Genomic DNA, 20,895 nt, shown 5'->3' with positions numbered 1-20,895 from the left:
AAGTGCCCAAAATTAAGTTCTTTTCACTCATTTCGGCACTATAGTGCAGGAACCCAACAGTAGGTAAAGCGGGTCAAAGTAATTTTCATTCACTTGTGTGCAGTTCGTATGGAATTTTCCACTGGCTTTTTAACCAAAAGTAAGTTAGTTGTACCCAACAGTAGGTAAATATGATTATACTCAACGTTGGGTTCCCACACTTTACTACCCCTGTTGGGTGGTTTTGCTCGTCCGTTTTTGACAACATTAGTAGGAGAAAAGGAGACAAATTAGTCAAAAGTAGGTAAAAGTGAACTGGCCGTTGGGTACTTTTTTCTTACCGTGTAACTTTCGTCATCTAAACTATTACCAACCGGTGGAAACTAACTAAAAACTAATTTTAGGCTCACTGCGCAAAAATCGCATGTTCACTACTTCAAAGTGGGCCATTTTGAACTTAGGAAAAATTGATTTCAGAACCATTTACCCAGAATCTGGGTAGATTCCACTCATCGGAGCAAAACCAGTTAACTCATTTTTTGACAACTCCATACAGCATGCAAAAATGAGTGCGATCAACCCAGTCACTGAGTAGCCTAAAAATAGCGTGTAAATAAATGATCACCTCCTCCACCATCGTAGACGTACACACTAAGATTTTTTTTACAGTATACTGTAATTTTTTACCGAATATGGAACAGCTGAACATTCGGTAATCTATTCGGTAATTTTATTATTTACAATCCGTTCAGTAAATTTCCTTTACTCTTGAGCTGTCAAAATTTACTGAAATGGATTGTAAATTTTACAGAATGATTGGTAAAGTTCACAATGGCGTTCGGTATCATTTTTACCGAAATAACTGTAATTCATTATTTTCCTGAATGTACCAAAATTATGATTTTTATTGATTTATTGATTATTTCTTCCATGTGTTTTCTTAAAATTAAAATGATGACAGAACAAACGATTCGTTTGACTCATTAAACGTAATTTTTTGTATATTATCATCGTACGTTCGTACAAAAATAATATTCAACAGAGAAGGACGATGTTTCTGACTCCGTAACAAACCATACAAAAATTGGTTTTTTGCGTTTGATAAGGAAACTGGGCCGCCAATCCATGGTGACTGAAAGCAATTGGTATAGAAGTTCACTGAAAAATTAACCTTTCGCCATAGGTTTAACGGATTGTAAATAGTCAAAAATAGTAAATTACTCACTTTTCACATCGGAGAACCGAAGAAAATTCAACTTTGAAATGGCGGCAAATACTGAGATTGACAATATGCAATTTACAATCCTGTTCGGTAATGTTTACAAAAATCTGTTACTTTACTACGGTTTGCTTTTGTAAAAGATTATTTTTACAGTACATTTGCTACACTTTTTACAGTATCGCTGACTTACAACCCGTTACAGTTTTGATCAGTAATTTTCATTTACAGTTTTCGGTAAATTTATGCAATTTGCGGAAATTCAGCAGTTTTGATTGCGGAGAATTGGTAAAATCATATGTTTTACAAAACTTTCGGTGAAAATGATATTTTACAGAACGTATCCAGCAAAAAAAGTACCGAAAAATATTTGAGATTTTGGTGTGTATATTGCTATACTCAATACATCGCTGCACTAATAAAAAATTACCATAAACAAACGATAACCCAAACGATTGAACTATTCCACAAATGGTTTGGATGATAACCCTAACACGTCGTTAGGCAAATTAACCATAACATTTTTTTTTATTAGGGCGGTCACAACTTCTGCAGGATACAGGCGCAAAGGAGGTCATCATTTAAAAATAAATTGCCTTTGGATATATTATTAATATTATAATTCTAAAATGCACATTTTGCGTTTTATTATTCACATGAAAGCACTAAGATATTTGATTTACTGTTCTTTTTGTTTTGGCCACCATTGCAAATGTCACGTAATATCACACTATGAAAATAGGCTTAAGCATATTCAGTTTCGATTTCCTCTTCGTCGTGGAACATGTCTGGAAATATGAAAAGATAAAAAAAATCATGCATTAACTGTAAATGTGATTACCATTGGAAGAAAATGTTGTGGTGTTTTTATAATGGATTAGAGTACAACCAACAATCAATACGAAACTAACGATTTCAAATTGGCTCACTACTTGACTAGCCTATTGGCCCCAAGCAAACGATTAACGTACTCCATTCTAGGCGAAATTCTAGTACTACACTATGTTTGTTTTGATTCACTATGAAATTGTGACAGATAAATTGAGGGGTTCGTGTATTTTCCTATGTTTCGAGGGATTTTTTTTTTTTCCTTTGATTTGTTTTTTCCGTCGATCTTGTTTTCCGTGCTGAGCACCAATGCTACCGACGTGCCAGGAAGGCAGCTCCCACACCTGGACCCTACCTATCGACCCATCAACTCATGAACCGGGGACCAACGGCTTTACTTCCCATCCGAAGGAAGGCGTGATCAGAGATGTTATGCCTCAGAACATCCCGGCGGCGCCGACAGGGGTGAGAAGTAATCACGCTTACCACTACACCACCGGCGCCGTTATGTTTCGAGGGATGCTACGATTAGCTTGGGACCGAAGAAAGTACTAGAGTTGAGCCAAAAAGTTGAGCACGTTTCTTCGGGACCTTCTGGTCTTAGTGTACCTCTACACGCAGAAAAAAATATTTTAAACGTAATAATATTTGACGTAAAATCATTAAGAATTTCATTTTGTTTTGGCTGCAAAAAGAAATCATTATTGTTTCAACAATCCAGTATTTTTGTTCCTCAAAACCCATGGATTGTTAAATCAAAAAGAAAATCTTTTCGAATTTACAAGAGCTTTCATGGTTTTGACGTAAGCTGTCAAATTTGGCAGCTGGGTCAACAATAAAAATATGTTTGTTTTTAAAAGAGATTTCTTGTTGATTCAATCATATTTATTTTATGAAGTCTGAAAATTCACGCAGTAGAAATAAAAATATGTTTATTGATTCAAAAATCCGGGGTGATTTGAGATTTGGGTGTAATTGCTTTTGAAAACAAACACGTCAATCACTGATTTCTTTTGAATAAAAGCTCAATCTCACAAACAAACTAAACCAAATGATAGAGGAATCATTCCTCTACCGCATAGTGTTAATACTTTTCGAGATTGAGCTTTTATTCGCGAGAAATCGGTGATTGACGTATTTGTTTACAAATGCAATTACGCCCAAATCTCAAATCACTCCGGAAATAATATGGCATTTTTTTATGTTTTGTTATCTTTTTCACTGATCATCCTTCGGAAGGGAAGTAAAGCCGTTGGTCCCCGGTTAATTAGTTGATGGGTCGATATGTAGGGTCCAGGTGTGGGAGCTGCCTTCCTGGCGTCAGGAGCATTGGTACTCAGTACGGAAAACAAGATCGACGAAAAAAAAAAATCAAGGAAAAAAACAGAAAATTGATTATATTTAGCAACTGCAGCTTGAACTGCAGCATACTTACTTACCTCAAGTCTCAAGATTTTCGGAAATTTTGCACTTATTTCCCGAAATTCACAAGTTTTGTTATTGTTTACACTTTTGTCCGGGTGAAAACGAGGGAATGGTTGGTAGTTATTTTTGCATTCATGGCCCGGGGAATGGACACAGCAAATAAATGCTAAATTAAAATGAACTATTTTTGGATTAATAATAGAATATAGTTATTTTTACAATAGTTGCAGTTGAAAAGTGGCTTATTAAAACAAAAAGAATCCTACTTTGAATTTATATGAATAAGTATTATTGAAACAACGAAATGCAATATAATTTCAACCGGAATTGTTTGTTTAAATACAACTAAAGTTTTGTTTGGTTCAATGCAAACAATTTTCTGTCCGTGTATGGTACAACAAGGTATTTAAATATTATCATTTTGTTTTTTCTTTATTTATGAGATTTTTAGCCATAGGCTGGTTCATCTCTGATAAATATGATCATAAAAAGACTGGTCTCCCCCCAGTACATTGTATGCTATAAATAACTGTTTTTCGGAATTATGAAATCATTAGATGTTATAACGATATTTTGTACTTGTATCCCGTGACGTGGGTAGATCACCTTTTCGTGGTACGTTACGGGATGTAAGATCTACCACCGAATCCTAGTCCTGCCTGCTTCAAACTAGGGGAACAAGATTTTTCAGTAATCAAAGGACCATATCTTAGTCCTTGTTACTTTTTATGCCTTGTTGATAGTGACAAGACTCGGCTTTGTCCACCGAGGATGATCTTGAAACAGGGAAAAAATTAGTGTCTTTTCTTTCGTGATTGCTTTCATTATTTCTGACGAAGCACGCACCACACAGATATTATTAATTTTATTACATACATATAGGGTTAACTACCCCATTTCCGGCCTATTAAGTACAACCCGCACTTAGTATTTCTTAGCGCAGTTAAGCATCAAACGGAATGTAATTATTAATGCTGGCTTCCAAATTTATTAACCTTTCCTTATGTACCGTAAGATTTGATAAAGAGAAACCAATCGTTGAGATATTGTCTAAACCCAACAAACAATTTGTGCTGATTAAGAGCTGAACAAGCTATTTTTTAGCTGAAGAAGCATAGTTTTGCCTAAATAAGCTCTTATGCTGCTTCGAATGTTTGTTGGGAAGTCTAACACTGCTTCTTGACGCCAAACTCGGCCTACGGATTCTAAACTCGGCTAACGCATTGAAACGCCAATGAATTCACTTCGGCCTATCGGATGATGATAAAAAATGATCCGGTCGGAGCGCTTCTTTTGTTTTTGGGAATAATAACCCAAGTAACCAAAAGTTCTGATAAAAGGCCATTTGTGGCTTAAGCAGCTTAGTTAGTGATGGTCTTTAGAATTCTAAGCAGCCTCATTTTTAAGTCGTTATAAGAACTTGAAAGTTCCGGTATCATAATTGAAGAGAATTCTAAACAGCTTCTGGCGGAACTTGAACGGAACTTTTAGAAAATAAATTAAAAAAGGTTTTTGCCCTCTACACCAAATTCTATGTTTAGTTCGCACTTTTATGAAAGTTATTTCTAAAGGCAGGTATTTATGTGTATTGATTTATCAGCATTAGTAGTTTTTGAGCTGTTTGAAGAATTAAACCCAGTCCTTCTGCGTGAGAGCCCCAGCACGAACCGCTGCGTCATCTGAAATATATTAAAGCGAGCTGTTGTCCCGCCTACTGTTGGAGTTTTCAGTGCCAGCTGACTGACTTGCATACGAAACACAATACCTTGATGAATTTGAAATTGGTATTTGCCCGCATGGTATTCTAACACATTTGTGGCGCAGTGGTTAGCGTTAGTAGATCGCATGCCGAATACACGGGTTCGAATCCAGGAAATTACTTTTTAATTTTTTTTTTATGTTTTAATAGAATGTTGATGCACTGCATAAATATAAGAATTATGATTTATTCGGACCACTGATCATTTAATATTTACGTACATTAAATTTAGTTACTAATAAAGACTTGTGCGGATTGCTTCATGTGGCTTGAAAGTTCTGTTGGAACTATATGTGAACTTTATGGAACTTGAAAGTTCTGTCGGAACTTTATTTGAACTTTATGGATCTTGAAGGTTCGGTCGGAACTTTATTTGAACTTTATGGAACTTGAAAGTTCTGTCGGAACTTTATTTGAACTTTATGGAACTTGAAAGTTCTGTTGGAACTTTATTTGAACTTTATGGAACTGGAAGGTTTGGTTGGAACTTTATTTGAACTTTATGAAACTTGAAAGTTCTGTCGGTACTTTATTTGAACTTTATGGAACTTCTGTCGGAACTTTATTTGAACTTTATGGAACTTGAAAGTTCTGATGGAACTATATGTGAACTTTATGGAACTTGAAAGTTCGGTCGGAACTTTATTTGAACTTTATGGAACTTGATGGTTCGGTTGGAACTTTATTTGAACTTTATGGAACTTGAAAGTTCTGTTGGAACTTTATTTGAACTTTATGGAACTTGAAGGTTCGGTCGGAACTTTATTTGAACTTTACGGAACTTGAAAGTGATTTTAATCGTTGAATGCGGAACTTTTGGTTACTTGGGAACATATCACACGCTCGCATTGATTTCGTTCCGTAGCTTATTTACTAAAGTATCGTACCAAACGCATAATTAACTTGTTAACTCTGAAATCATGGATTTATTTGAAGTTTTCTGCTCGATAGGCCCAAAATGGCCGAAGTAGTTCTCCTATACGTCCATTTTGTATGGGTTTCGTACCTTCCGATCACCAGCCGCTTGCCTCAAAAAATTTCACACGTCATCATCATGTGTCTCACACTTCATTTTGCGCTTATTGTGAAACACATCCATTTCATGTGTGAATCTTATGCTATGAATCATGCCTGAACACTATGGATTTGAATTGTGACACACTTGGATTCTATGCGCCTCATTTGGTGATATCAATAGCTTTACACATCATAGTTCAATATTTTAAAATATTCTACTTTATCGACTTCTACTTTACCGACTCTAAAAATGAATCGACAAATATATAAACAAAACTGCCAGAGGCCAGAGCTTTCACATATCTTTTTAATGGGTCTGATTTGGGATTCGATCATGGACTGTTGGGGTGTGCTGCTGTCGGAGTCTTCGTTCGATCTCACTGTGCCACGGTTGTTCTCATATATGAGACGGGTAGATAGGATAAAGTCACAAGTCTTGTTTTCGATGTTTATCTTTCTGAGCAAGCAATTCACATCGCATTGAAATGCAAAACACTTTAAATCCATCTGTTTTGAACAGTAGTGTGATTCAATGTGCAATACACTTGAATAGATAGTGAAGGATTTTCAACATTTCAAAATTTGAAACACTATAAATTAACGTATATAACACATTGAACCAAGGTGAAATACACTTAAAGTAAATGTGATTGTGCATTTAAAAAATCAAGTGCTTAAGCACTTCGATCAAACGGGTGGAATTTTTTGAGTGTATGGGCTGCTCAATATTCAATAAAAGCTTGCTTGAAACTGAATACCTATCAGCACTCCCGATCGTCCCAATGTCCAATGGGAATCATTAGTTCATTCATCGTTGTTTTACATGAGACCAATTCTACCTCTTAATCTCTCGAATTTCCAAGAAAAGGATGTTGGGTTATTTATTATACTAAATCAATTAATTTGTTGTCGTGAGTGATGTGATCGACGACTACAATTTAGAACACAAAAAGGGTTGAGCTTGGGATTGAACTCGTGACCTCCTACTTGGAAAGCGGAAAGAGGAAGACAGTGAACGTTTATAAAGCTTCTAATAAGTAAATTAATCATAACAGAGCAAACAGCGGAATAATGGCTTATCTATCGATCTCAAGGAGCTTTGTTCAGCACATAATTCGACATCCTCTTTTATTCAGCGTTGTACACACTTAATCTAGCTCGGTAAAATCTCCAACAGCCTATTACCAACAATCAATACGAAACTAACGATTTTAAATTGGCTCACTACTTGACTAGCCTATTGGTCCCAAGCAAACGATTAACGTACCCCATTCTAGTCGAAATTCTAGTACTACACAATGTTTGTTTTGATTCGCTATGAAAGTTTGACAGATAACATCAGGGGTGTGTGGATTCATGCAGAACATGCAGGGGTGAGTGAAATAGCTTGGGACTGCTTGGGACCGTTGTTCTGGTACTGAGTGAGCCAAAAATAATAATGATTTTCTTCGGGACCCAGTGGTCTTAGAGTTACCTCTATGCTATTACCTCGGCATTTACTTTTGCTGATATCTCTGCAAAATATCTGTTTGTTAGCTGATATCTCAGAAAAATGTTATTTGTTAGCTGAGTCTCGGCAATTGTTTTACTGAGTCTCAGCAATATAAATTGCAGAACTACTTGGCTGTTGGAATCTCGGCGAAAAAATTTAAGTGTCTACACTGTTATACAGCATTTATTCAATATGTATGCTTATTTGAGACTTTGAATTGTTTGTTAGGATAGGCACGTTATTTCGTCTTTTTGGTTATATACAGCTGGACAACGGCTATACCAGTGTTTGTAAGTTCTGATGAGGCCCGTACATAACCAATTGTCCGGCGCCCATTGGCGCAGCCGAACGCAGGTCAAGAAAGGAATGGATAAGGAATGTGTTGACGTGACACTCGCTTTGATGGAAGCCAAGCAGGGTGCCTTCCATTCTTTTTGTCTAAACTATGTTTTGTGAAATTATGGAATAATAAGATTAGCAAGCAACAATAAAAGATTTGAAGTTTGTGTTCAGGCATGGAAAATCATTTGCATTCATTTCGTGCAGTCATTTACATTTATTTGCCTCTAACTTTTTTCTTCAACAGCATTCCGCAAAATGATGTATAGAGCTTTTGTAGGTTTTGTTATTAGCTACAACTTTTGTTAATATAGCAGCGCCGGAGGTGTAGTGGTAAGCGTGCCTGGGTTCAATCCCAGTCGGCGCCGCTGGGATCCCTAATAAAAAATAACCATAATCGAACGATAACCCAAATCATTGAACTATTCCACAAATGGTTTGGATGATACCCAGAACATGTCGTTAAGCAAATTAACCATACAATTTTTATTAGGGATGTTCTAAGGCATAACATCTCTGATCACGCCTTCTTCGGAAAGGAAGTAAAGCCGTTGGTCCCCGGTTCATGAGCTGATGATGGGTCGATAGGTAGGGTCCAGGTATAAGAGCTGCCTTCCTGGCGTCTATAGCATTGGTGCTCAGCACGGAAAACAAGATCGACGGAAAACAAATCAAGGACAAAAAAAACTTTTGTTAACAAGTCAAATCCGTTTCTCTTATGCATGACGAACCAGAGCGAAAAGAAGCCACTACTGTTTTTCAGTGAATGTACTTTACATTCACTGAAAAACAGTAACAAGTTCTACCCACTCTAGTTCGTGATGCATAAGAGATACAGATTTGAGTTATGAGTAAAAGTTGTAGTTAATACAACCTACAAAACCTACAAAAGCTCTATACATAATTTAGCGGAATGCTGTTTATGAAAAAAGTTAGAGGCAAATGAATGTAAATGAATTTATGAAATGAATGCAAATGATTCTCCATGCCTGTTTGTGTTTGACACATAATAGGGTAGAGAACTACTTCGGCCTAATCGCCCATTTTGGGCCTATCGAGCAGAAAACTTCAAATAAATCTGTGATTTCAGAGTTAACGAGTCAATTATGCTTTTTTATTTCCATTTCGTCAAGCCAGTGTAGACTACATACAATGATTATTACAATGTTTACTTACATACTATGCATTAATTCTATTCTGTTTTAGCTTAGTTTGTATTTGCTGCTTGGACATAGTGATGTCAATAGTTCCGCAATGCAAATTATATAGGCGCATCATTCGATTGATTGGGCTATTTTTTGCATAGTTTGTTCTGTACGATGTTTCTGAAAATAAATTCCGTGTTCTAAGATATCGACAAGGTGTGTAAAAATTTAATTGTGCGAGAATTTCTGCCGAATCTATGCGCATTGAAATAATGTCGTTGATGAAGAAAAGCATTGCAAATTGGCGGCGCTCCTTAAGTGTTTGTATATTGATGAGCATGCAGCGCGCTTCATAAGATGGTAATGGAAATGCAGTCCAATTCAGTTTACGTAAAGCATATAAAAGGAATTGTTTTTGGACAGATTCTATGCGTTCTTCGTGTATGGAAATGTATGGATTCCATACTAGGTGGCAGTATTCCAGAATTGGCCTTACATATGTGGTATATAAAAGCTTAATAGTGTATGGGTCTTCGAAATTATGACTGAACCTTTTGATGAAGCCTAGCATTCTGTTTGCTTTACTAATGATAGTATTATAATGTTCTATAAAAGTTAGTTTGGAGTCTAGGATTACACCTAGATCTCTTACAATTTTGCTTTTTTCTACTATTTGGTTGCCTAATGATATTTCAATGTGCGGTGTTTCAATTTTTCTGCTAAATGCTATTGCAGTACATTTTTTTTACGTTCAGTTTAAGTAGACTTTTACTACACCAGGTGTGGAATATATTGATTTCATTCTGGAATTCTTCTGCATCGCTAGAATTACTTATTTCCATAAAGAGCTTCATGTCGTCTGCATATACAAGCAATTTTATTTTTTTAAGTATGTAGGAAATGTCGTTTATGTACAAAATAAAAAGAAGTGGGCCTAAATGAGAACCCTGGGGTACCCCAGAGGTGACTGAAATTGGTTCTGAAAGTTTTTTTTGAAAGCGAACTATTTGTTTACGATGTGTTAGGTATGATTGAAGCCAATTCAAAAGTCCAGGCTCCATTCCTATTTTCTGCAATTTGAGGATTAATAATGGTATGTCGATGCGGTCAAATGCTTTACTGAAGTCGGTGTATAGCGCTTCAACGTGCTTGCCACTGTCCAACGCTTTAATAATGAAAGATACATATTCTAGAAGATTAGAGGTAGTTGAGCGACCTTTAAAAAAGCCGTGCTGTTTACTTGTAATTAGATTTTTCACCTGCTGAAAAATATTGCCGTTTACGATTGATTCAAAAAGTTTTGGAATGCAAGAAATAATAGCAATTCCACGATAATTTCGAATGTCTGATTTTGCACCTGATTTGAAAATAGGTACCAAATAAGATGATTTCCAAATTTCAGGGAATTTTCCATTTTTCAGAGACATGTTGAAAAGACGCTCTAGAGGAAATGCGAGTTCTTCAGAAAGGTTTTTCAAAAATATGGGTGCGATGCCGTCAGGTCCAGACCCTTTCGACGCGTTTAAGTTTTTTAGTGCATTGAGGACTTCATGTTGAGAAAGTTGGTTGATAGAGATGTTTTTAGAAATTTCAGGAATGAATGCAAAGAAATCGCGGTCACGATCTTCTTCGGAAAATGTGGTGTATACTTCTTGGAAGAAATTTGCAAAGAGACTGCAAATTTCAGAAGAATTCTCGCCTACATTTGCATCCAAATTCATTCGCGAAGGAAAATTGCTGCTTTTTAATTTCGTGTTTACATAATTAAAAAAGTTCTTAGGACATGATTTGACTTCATTTTCGACTTTGCGGTTATAGTCCTCATATGCAGAGTTGGTGGCTGTATTTAATTGGTTGCATAAGTTGTGATAGTTTCGCAAATTGGTTTCAGTTTTTTCTTTTTTGTATAGTTTATGAGCTTTCTGTTTTTTATTCTTCAAATTTTTCAGTTTTGGATTGAACCATGCGGGTAGTTTATTGTTTTGTGTTCGTCTTCTTTTTTTTGATGGTACAGTTTCTAAGATTAGGTTTTGTAGAATTAAGTGAAATTTTTCTACTTCAGTATCGACATTTCCTTCAATACTTATTAAATTTTGCCAATTTATTGTACATAGTCTACGTTTGGCTTCTTCGTAATTTGCTTTATGGTATTCCGGCACTTCCTCGTATTCCCAGTCGCTGGAGGAGGAAGAATTTTGTACGAAGATTGAGTATTCAATTGCTGTGTGAAACACTTCATTTTTCCATAAAGGTGCTAATGATGTATCCACACAGAAGTCTTCAGTACAATTTGTAAATAAAAGGTCTAAATATGAGTTTTGTTGATTTTTTACATGGTTTATTTGATTAAGACCAAAATAAGATATTTTGTCGAATAATAATTGTAATGCTTCGTCTTCACCTACGACCGGGAGTAAAAATGATTCATTTTCAATGTCTGTAATAAAGTCTGCGTTTCGTTGATTGAAGTCGCCATAAATATGCAGTTTTACTACTGGTTCCATATTTGACATTATAGTTTCAACAATTTGAAAAAATAGTTCAAAAGACTGCTTGTGGGCATGTTTAGGTGGAAAATACACAGAAGAAAAAATGTGTATTTCACCGGCAATAAGTGCTTTGACCCAAACATTTTCGAATTCCTTGTGCTTATTTGTTATGATTTCTTCAGAAGTAAAGTCAGCATTGATGGCAATGAGCACTCCACCACCAGACTTTTTATTACAGAGTTGAGTTGGTACGATACTTTAGTTAATAAGCTACCGAACGAAGTCAATGAGAACGCGTGATATGAAGGTTTTCACCCATAATTCCCATAAACAAAAGATGCGCTCCGCCGAATCAATTTTTATCTTCATCCGATAGGCCGAGGTGAATTCATTGGCGTTTCAATAGCATTTCAATGCGTTAGGCCGAGTTTAGAATCCGTAGGCCGAGTTTGATGTCAAGAAGCAGGGTTAGACTTTTGACAATATCTCAACGATTGGTTTCTCTTTATCAAATCTTACAGTACGTACAGAAAGGTAAATAAATTTGGAAGCTATCAGTAATAATAACATACCATTTGGTGCTAAACTACGCTAGATTAAGAAAGACTAAGTGCGTGTTGTGCTTAATAGGCCGGAAATGAGGTAGTTAACCCTACCTGCCAATTTTGCTACAAGAGAGTCGCAATAGACGAGTGCACGGATGGATTTGAGTTCACTCATTCGACAAAAAGTGACACAACAGCAGGGCCCTGTTTACTTAAAATGAACACATGAATAGTGGTCGCATAACATTAGAAAATGGATTATCAATTTTTCTAAACAACTTGCAAGGTCCTTTTCACGAGAACCGAAGTATGCTTACGTAAACCAAGAGAACTATCAGGAAGGGGAGAATTTCTCCTACACGATGGAGTTGTTAGTTTGCGTGGGCGTATTCGGTTCGCGCGAAAAGGGCTTAACAAGTTTTGTGTGCAAAAGTTGATAGGCCCGTTTCAAATGTTACAGTATTATTCATGTGTTCATTTTTAGTAAACAGGGCCCCGCTGTTGTGTCACTTTTTGTCGAGCGAGTGAACTCAAATCCATCCGTGCACTCGTCTTAAACTTTATAAGCTTTTTTTGTTACTTGCACACACAAAATATTATCGTAATACCTTACACGAAACGAAAATCAATTATTTTATTTATGTGTTTCACTTATACATTTTTGCCAACACATCAGCCTTATACATTCCATAAGACAAACCACATACTATGTGTCGTGACCGGTCCGAGGTTTCCAGCCTCGGTCACGGCTACACGAATCTCGGGTGCTACGCATCCATTACTGCTGCTGTTCCTGCTGCTGCCGCTACTACTACACTGAGGCAAATAGACTTAAGAATTTCATAAGACTCGACTTATGAACGACAAATATGAATTTCATAAACGCGACTTATGAAAGATTTTCGTAGCCCTTATACGCCTTTAGCCATTCCAGATTCTTAAGACGAGTGGTCAACACACGAGCTCCGTAATCTCAACGTCCATGGTTCGGTTCCAGTCTGCTCCGATTTATTATTTTTTTGTCAACATTATTTTTCATAAGGCAAATCAATAAAATTCATACTGATTTCTTGTAACTAAAATTCATAAGTGTTTCTTATGGAATTCTTACGTTCTTTTGTCTGCTTGTATAATGCTGCTTCTGCTGCTACTGCTGCTGCTGCTTATGCGTCACCTTCAACGTTCGTCACAAGAATGCCTTTTGCAAGTTCAACTTGGATGATTACCATATACATTTTTCTAAGTGATTTAATTGCTTTCTTCATCTTTAGGTATGGGCAAAATTCAAAATTTGTTTTATAGAATTAGTCCTAGACTTAGTACACGGTCGACCACCTTGGTGGGAATGCCTTTTGCAAGCTTAGGTGGCCCATATTTATACCAAAGGAATATCCCATCTTTTGCCTCGTCTTTTACACAGCGCTGCTAGCTGTTTTGGGATTTCTCCTCACAAAGCAATGATAATGAGATTTTGTTCACATGCACGATAAATTGGTTTTCCTCAATTTAAGCGTATCGTTACATGGCTCAACTTATATATATTTTTTTTAATCATAATCATCCTTGCCCACTCTATCTTCCACGACTGACAAATCTTCAATTTGGATGGGCCTGATATTAGACTCATGATGTTCTGCTCAGTAAGCAAAAACGTTCGCTATAAGGTCAGCGAGCACCTTATATCACATTATACCGTTACTCAAGTTATTATAACTATTCAAACCCGGCACAGACGACAAGTTTCGCAAAATACACGATAAACAAGCGATTTGACCGTAAATTTATTTTATATGAAAGGACCCGGGACCGCGTTTTTCTGCTCAGTAAGCAAGCTACTGCAACCGACGATCGAAATCTGAAAACTAAAAGCTACGAAAAAGCACTTAGGTCTTCATTAAGCTCTACATGCACGTGACGATCAATGTTTCAATTTGCTGTTTACGCACCGTTCAAGCTATCATAACAAGCTTTGACCGACGTTTAAGCCCTGGTTAAACAAGCTATTCAAATGAATTTACTTTCTCGAAAGCAGTCAATAAAGTATCCCAAAATGGATCAAGCGTGCGCCCTATTTTTTCTTAACATTTCAAAGCGATCCGCCCAAGATCTATCTGATACGATTTTCTACAATTGTAGCCTGTGATAAATCATAATGTCTTTTCCCCCGCAAGATACAACTATATTCTTGCACGCCTTACCAACAGTAGGTATCGCTTTCGCCAGGAAACAAACGGATTGTTGTTAACTGGAACAAGCTCACCAAATACAATCACCATGGCAGCGCAACAATCACAACTTTAAACAAATTTTGGAAATTTTCGAGAAAAAAAAGGAAAAATATACACAATCACATAAAAACACATAAACAGGGAACATGGCACTGAAGAACATAATACCATAGAGGTAACTCTAAGACCACTGGGTCCCGAAGAAAATCATTATTATTTTTGGCTCACTCAGTACCAGAACAACGGTCCCAAGCAGTCCCAAGCTATTTCACTCACCCCTGCATGTTCTGCATGAATTCACACACCCCTGATGTTATCTGTAAAACTTTCATAGCGAATCAAAACAAACATAGTGTAGTAATAGAATATCAACTAGAATAGGGTACGTTAATCGTTTGCTTGGGACCAATAGGCTACTAAAGTGGTGAGCCAATTTAAAATCGTTAGTTTCGTATTGATTGTTGATAATACCAAGGTAGGGTAGGAAATAATATTAAAACAGATCCAAAATCATTTTTAACTATGTTAAAGAGAGACAAAAATCAAAGAAATTTCCTTCGAAAATGCAGTTAGATAACAGAACCGGCAACACATCTAGTGAGATCAATAATTTATTTGCTGACTTTTTCAGAACATTTACACAACTAATGATGAGAATGATCGCAATTATCAATATTTTCATATCTTCCGGAGCCAATGACGGATATTACAGTTAACAATTTATCCCTCAAAGAAATCTGGCATGCTCTTGAGTTCTTAGAGTTGTTGGAGTTGTTTAATTCATCGTTAAACGCCAGCATGCTGCCTCCGATTTGGAAGGAATCATTTTAAATCCCTATTTTTAAAAACGGGAAAAAAATCGGATATCACAAACTAAAGGGTGATCGGTCAAAATTTGGTCAAGGGAAAACGCGTGTAAATCGGTGAAATCGTTTATTTAAAAAATCAAATTAAATTTCTTTTTCAAGTTCAATTAGTATAAAATTCAGGAAAAATATTCAGTTAGGCTTCCGCTTTTCCAAATCCGAATCGCCGGGCCTTACGCTTGACCCCAGCCATCAGATTTTGTACAGCCACCTTGTCCACCTTCTTCGCCGCAGAAAGCCAGTTTGCCTTGAACTGCTGCTCGCCCTTAGCAGTTTTTTTGGTCTTCTTTAGGTTCCGCTTGACAATAGCCCAGTATTTCTCAATTGGGCGGAGCTCTGGCGTGTTGGGAGGGTTCTTGTCCTTGGGAACCACCTGCACGTTGTTGGCGGCGTACCACTCCATGGCCTTTTTACCGTAATGGCAAGATGCCAAATCCGGCCAAAACAGTACGGAACAACCGTGTTTCTTCAGGAAAGGCAGCAGACGTTTATTCAAACACTCTCACGTAAATTTCTTGGTTGACAGTCCCGGAAGCTATGAAAATGCTGCTTTTCAAGCCACAGGTACAGATGGCTTGCCAAACCAGATATTTCTTTGCGAACTTTGATAGTTTCATGTGCATGAAAACATCTGCTACCTTTCCCCTTCCTTTTGCCGTATAAAACTCCTGTCCCGGAAGCTGCTTGTAGTCGGCTTTGACGTAGGTTTCGTCGTCCATTACCACGCAGTCAAACTTCGTCAGCATCGTCGTGTACAGCCGCCGGGATCGCGCTTTGGCCGTCGTATTTTGTTTATCATCGCGATTTGGAGTCACTACCTTCTTGTAAGTCGATAGTCCGGCTCGTTTTTTGGCTCGATGCACGGTTGTAGACGATACACCCAGCTTATTTGCGGCATCTCGGAGAGAGAGGTTAGGGTTTCGCTTGAAACTACCGGCAACTCTCTTTGTCGTCTCAGCGGCTTCCGGTTTTCGATTTCCCCCCGATCCAGACTTTCTGGCTGTCGACAAACGTTCCCCAAACACTTTAATTACATTTGTAACGGTTGATTTGGCAACTTTTAGCGATTTTGCCAACTTTGCGTGCGAGTAGCTCGGATTTTCGCGATGCGCGAGCAAAATCTTGATACGCTGCTCTTCTTGCTTGGACGGCATTTTGACAACTGAAGAGTGAATTCTAAAATCAAAATAGGAGCAACATTCTACACACACACACCTTCAAAATGAGGGGTGTTCAGGTTTTTTAAATGCAAAATTGAAAGAAATACGTCAAGTTGATATTGACCAAATTTTGACCGTATCACCCTTTATCGCGGGGTTGCTATATTATCTACCATTCCTAAACTTTTCGAGTGTAATGGATAAGGGAAATTACGTAGAAACATTATATACTGATTAGTAAAGCGTTCGATACAGTGGATATAGTGTTGATTTTCAAGTTATCCAAGTTAGGTTTTAATACCAGGCTACTGCAATGGATCGAGTCATACTTGTCAAGAAGAACGCAAAGAGTAAGATTTGAAGGAAAATTGTCGTCTGTCTTTCATGTAACATCTGGTGTGCCCCAAGGTTCGTATCTTGTCCCACTACTATTCATCTTATTTATCAATGATATAGAATACATTTTGAAGCTGCTTCATGTTTCAATATATGCAGATGACATAAAACTTTTCATGGAAATATCTAAAACATCTGATCTGCAGCTATTTCAGCAAGAAGTTGACATTTTTTACACTTGGTGTAAGAAGAATTTGTTAGAGCTTAACGTTAGTAAATGTAATTCTATATCGTTTACAAGAAAGCATTCACCAGTAAATGACACAATTTCCCTTGGTGAGAAAACAGTTGAAAGATGTAATCAAGTAATGGACTTAGGCATTATTCTCGACTCTAAGTTATCATTTGTTGATCACTACAATAACATTATATATAAAGCAAGTAACATGCTAGGGTTTATCAAAAGATTTAGTATGCACATCAATGATCCTTACACTATTAAAACATTGTATGTGGCCTATGTGAGACCTCTTCTTGAATACTGCAGCGTAGTGTGGGCTCCGTATCAGGATACATTTATAAACCGCATTGAGTCTGTTCAAAAACAGTTTTTGTTGTTTGCCTTTCGAAAATTAGGTTGGACGAGATTACCACTTCCATCTTATGAATCACGATGTTTGTTAATAAATTTAGATAGACTGGAGATACAAAGAGACTTCGCCATGGTAACATTTATAAATGATGTTATTGCTCAAAGAGTTAATGTTCCGGAAATTTTAGAAAATATTTATGCTCCAACTCGCTTTCTGAGGATTAGGAATTTGTTTTACATTAACAATCAAAGAACAGACTATGCTAAAAATGGGCCTTTGAATAGAACTATGTCCTGCTATAACGCATATTCCCAATCAATTGATGTAACAATCAATAAAATAACACAAAAAAAAAGCATTCTTTTCAAGGTTAGCCAGGCAATAATATATAAGACATAGTTAATAAGCACTCATTGTAATTGGTCTACGATTAATTGACGACATAAAAAATAAATTAGAGCCTTTTCCCCTACAACTTTTCTTTTTCTTCCCGAACTCGCACATAGCATTTTATAAAATACGATTAGGCACAAGTTCATTAGATTCGCAACTTGCCGTCGATTTCATTAAGAAATATCAGCAACGTAAAAGTGGGCGTGCACTATAGTAAATAAGCGCAGAGCAATTTACCCAGTGAAGCTTATCCAAAAATATCCCTTCTTTCATTAAATTTTATTTTTAATTTTAATTAACTTCACAATTCAACAGGCATCCCAAGTAACAACTTTGGTTAAATGAAGGTTCGTTAGACCATGATTTAGACAGGTAGAATGCTATAAAACTTCTATAAAGCTTGCAATGTTACTAAGGATTGGACTTCTTCTCCGAGTCTTGTCACTATTAACAAATCATGAAAAATAACAAGGACTAAAATGTGTTCCTTGTTTTATGATATAATTATGGATACGCGTGGTAGAGGAGAAAAAAAAACATAATTTTAATACGTTAATTCCGTTAGTTCTGTCCAAAATAACTATCTTGAATCCAAAAATGTAGCGTTTGATAGTGAAAAGTATATGAGGAAGACGATTAATTTACCTAAACTAACTTCACTTCTTGACCTATTATGAGTTCCTACCTGACAGGTACACGATTTAGGTTCCATATACTCGTACAGTTTAGCCTCAGGGTCGGCATCCGGGTGACAGTGCCTCAGGGTGGCCACCGACCGGGTTCGTCCGGCATGCATACACACCGGATGATGGGACCGTTTGTACGGGAAACGCCAGTCGGAAATCTCATTCGAATCGCACCGTCCATGGCAGGACCAAACACTCACATGATCCCAACACTCGCGCCCTTTGCTATCCGCTTGCGAAACACGATAAGTGAACACCCGTTTGTGGCAACCAAGCATGGGGCCCCGTTTTTCGAAGCCTCCAATAAAGACATCATCGGCAGCCCACGATAATGTTATCGTTGATAGAATCCATACCATGGCGAGGTTAATCATGATTGTACACTATAGTAGATTGTCTAGAAGATTTTCACTTGGACTATGATGGTATTCCGTAATAAAAACTAGAACTTAAACAAAACACACACCGCTAATCCGCTCCGTTCATTGTCTTTATCACGAATGACTACCGGATGGCAGTTGGTCAGAGGGTTTTTATGTGGCATTTCCTCTGCAGGGAAAACTCCACGACACATGCGCTCATTGGGCCAGGAATTACAACTCTCGAGCAGGCACCAACCGATCGCCATTTACCCTTCGCTGAAGGGGATTTCTTCAGATGATTTCCTTTTTTTTTCGACAAGCAGGGGGAGAAAATGGCAGTCAAGTGGATATTTGGAATGTAATCCGTTTAGCATTGAAGCAAGGAATATGTGAAAATTATTGAAATTAGATGAACTTGTTTGCTATTTTTCCAACACGAGTAAAAATAGATTAATTCGATGACGTACGAATACTTCCATTAATGATGACATTGGTTGACGCAATCTTGAGGAACTTCATACACGGTTAGAAAATGCTAAAAAATTATAGCGTACGTCATCGCTTCAAGTCATTCAGATTTACGTTTTTGTTAAGAGTGAGCTTTTGAATGGAAATGATAGATAATCACCAATCTATACATAATATTGGTTGAACTGAACAACTGTAAAGCTATGGAAAAAATAAATGCCATCAAAAGAAAAACTAACAAATTTTTAACTTTCTCAGCAAAGTTTACAATCGGGATCATGTCAAAGACATACCAAAAGCAATATTCAGCTATTCCAAATACACTAGGGGTATTCACAAAGCGCATCGTAAACGTATACACCTTCGTAAATGTGTAAATTTCCATTACACTCCAATTGACCCTGGTATTTTTACGATAGTGTATATGTTTACAATGCGCATAGTGAATACCCCTACTATTTTAGATGTTACACAATGAACCATTTTGAAAATTTTGCAATCTTCAGAAGCTCTTAAAAAATCACAATTGTAAATGTAAATATTTATGGATGTTGAGATTTTTTAAGTCTCGGACCGTAAAATCCAGTAAGCTGGGAGTTTGAAACCTTAAAAAAAATAGGTCCTCTCTACAACACGATATTGTAGGAACCATCGAGTTATAGAACAACAATCCCATAGGCAATCATAATCGCAGTAGCCACGACATTCATTTTAAGCCTCCGTTACTCGTGCTGTTGTACCATAGAGGTAACTCTAAGACCACTGGGTCCCGAAGAAAATCATTATTATTTTTGGCTCACTCAGTACCAGAACAACGGTCCCAAGCAGTCCCAAGCTATTTCACTCACCCCTGCATGTTCTGCATGAATCCACACACCCCTGATGTTATCTGTTAAACTTTCATAGCGAATCAAAACAAACATAGTGTAGTAATAGAATTTCAACTAGAATAGGGTACGTTAATCGTTTGCTTGGGACCAATAGGCTACTAAAGTGGTGAGCCCATTTAAAATCGTTAGTTTCGTATTGATTGTTGGTTGTACTTTGTACAACACACATGAGTTTTCCATTGCCATTTTGTTGCTGAGTTACCAATCGATCTGAAACCAACGAGTATTCCTCAAAAAAACTTACTTTGATTTAAACAAGCTAAGCTTTGATTACAGTAAACACCTAAAAAATGCGGATAATAGTAAAGTAAATGGAAACCGCGTAAATTGTGACCATACTACGTGGGATTTGACTTAATTGATTACAACATGGAATATATCAAGATCCTGACCAGATAGAAAGTTACTGTCTTCGACAAAGTTGTTCAGGAGATCATAGCCTTGTCACTGGTGGACAGTAGTTCAGAATTTGCTCACTACGTAGTGCTAGCATACATGTGAAATTCTTGCATGTGATATGTCTCGAGATCCTGACCAGATAGAAAGATACTGTCTTTCACAAAGTTTTTCAGGAGGTCAAAGCCTATTGCTTGGTGCTTAATAGTTCAGAATTTGCTCACTACGTGTCGCTAGTATAAACGTGAAATTCTCATGTAAAATATCTCGAGTGCCCAAC

At 37.0% G+C, this 20,895-nt stretch overlaps 1 protein-coding gene across 1 annotated transcript; it reads right to left on the bottom strand.

Annotated features, from left to right (window-relative positions):
- Positions 1-1,942: 1,942 nt before the first annotated feature.
- On the bottom strand, positions 1,943-18,971 carry Gpb5 (Glycoprotein hormone beta 5). The gene is made up of 3 exons (XM_065225754.1): positions 18,499-18,971; positions 12,945-13,053; positions 1,943-1,986 (listed from the first exon to the last, which is right to left on the bottom strand). The coding sequence occupies exons 1-3, from the start codon at positions 18,871-18,873 to the stop codon at positions 1,943-1,945; spliced, it is 528 nt and encodes a 175-aa protein (XP_065081826.1). The 5' UTR covers positions 18,874-18,971.
- Positions 18,972-20,895: the final 1,924 nt, after the last annotated feature.

This window comes from Ochlerotatus camptorhynchus, unplaced genomic scaffold (assembly GCF_037179485.1).
Source record: "Ochlerotatus camptorhynchus isolate MF236.1 unplaced genomic scaffold, CSIRO-AGI_Acam_v1.1 ptg000233l, whole genome shotgun sequence".
Classification (NCBI taxonomy): Eukaryota; Metazoa; Arthropoda; class Insecta; order Diptera; family Culicidae; genus Ochlerotatus; species Ochlerotatus camptorhynchus.
The sequence above is the reverse complement of the archived record's forward strand: the minus strand, read 5'-3'. Positions and strand labels throughout refer to the sequence as shown.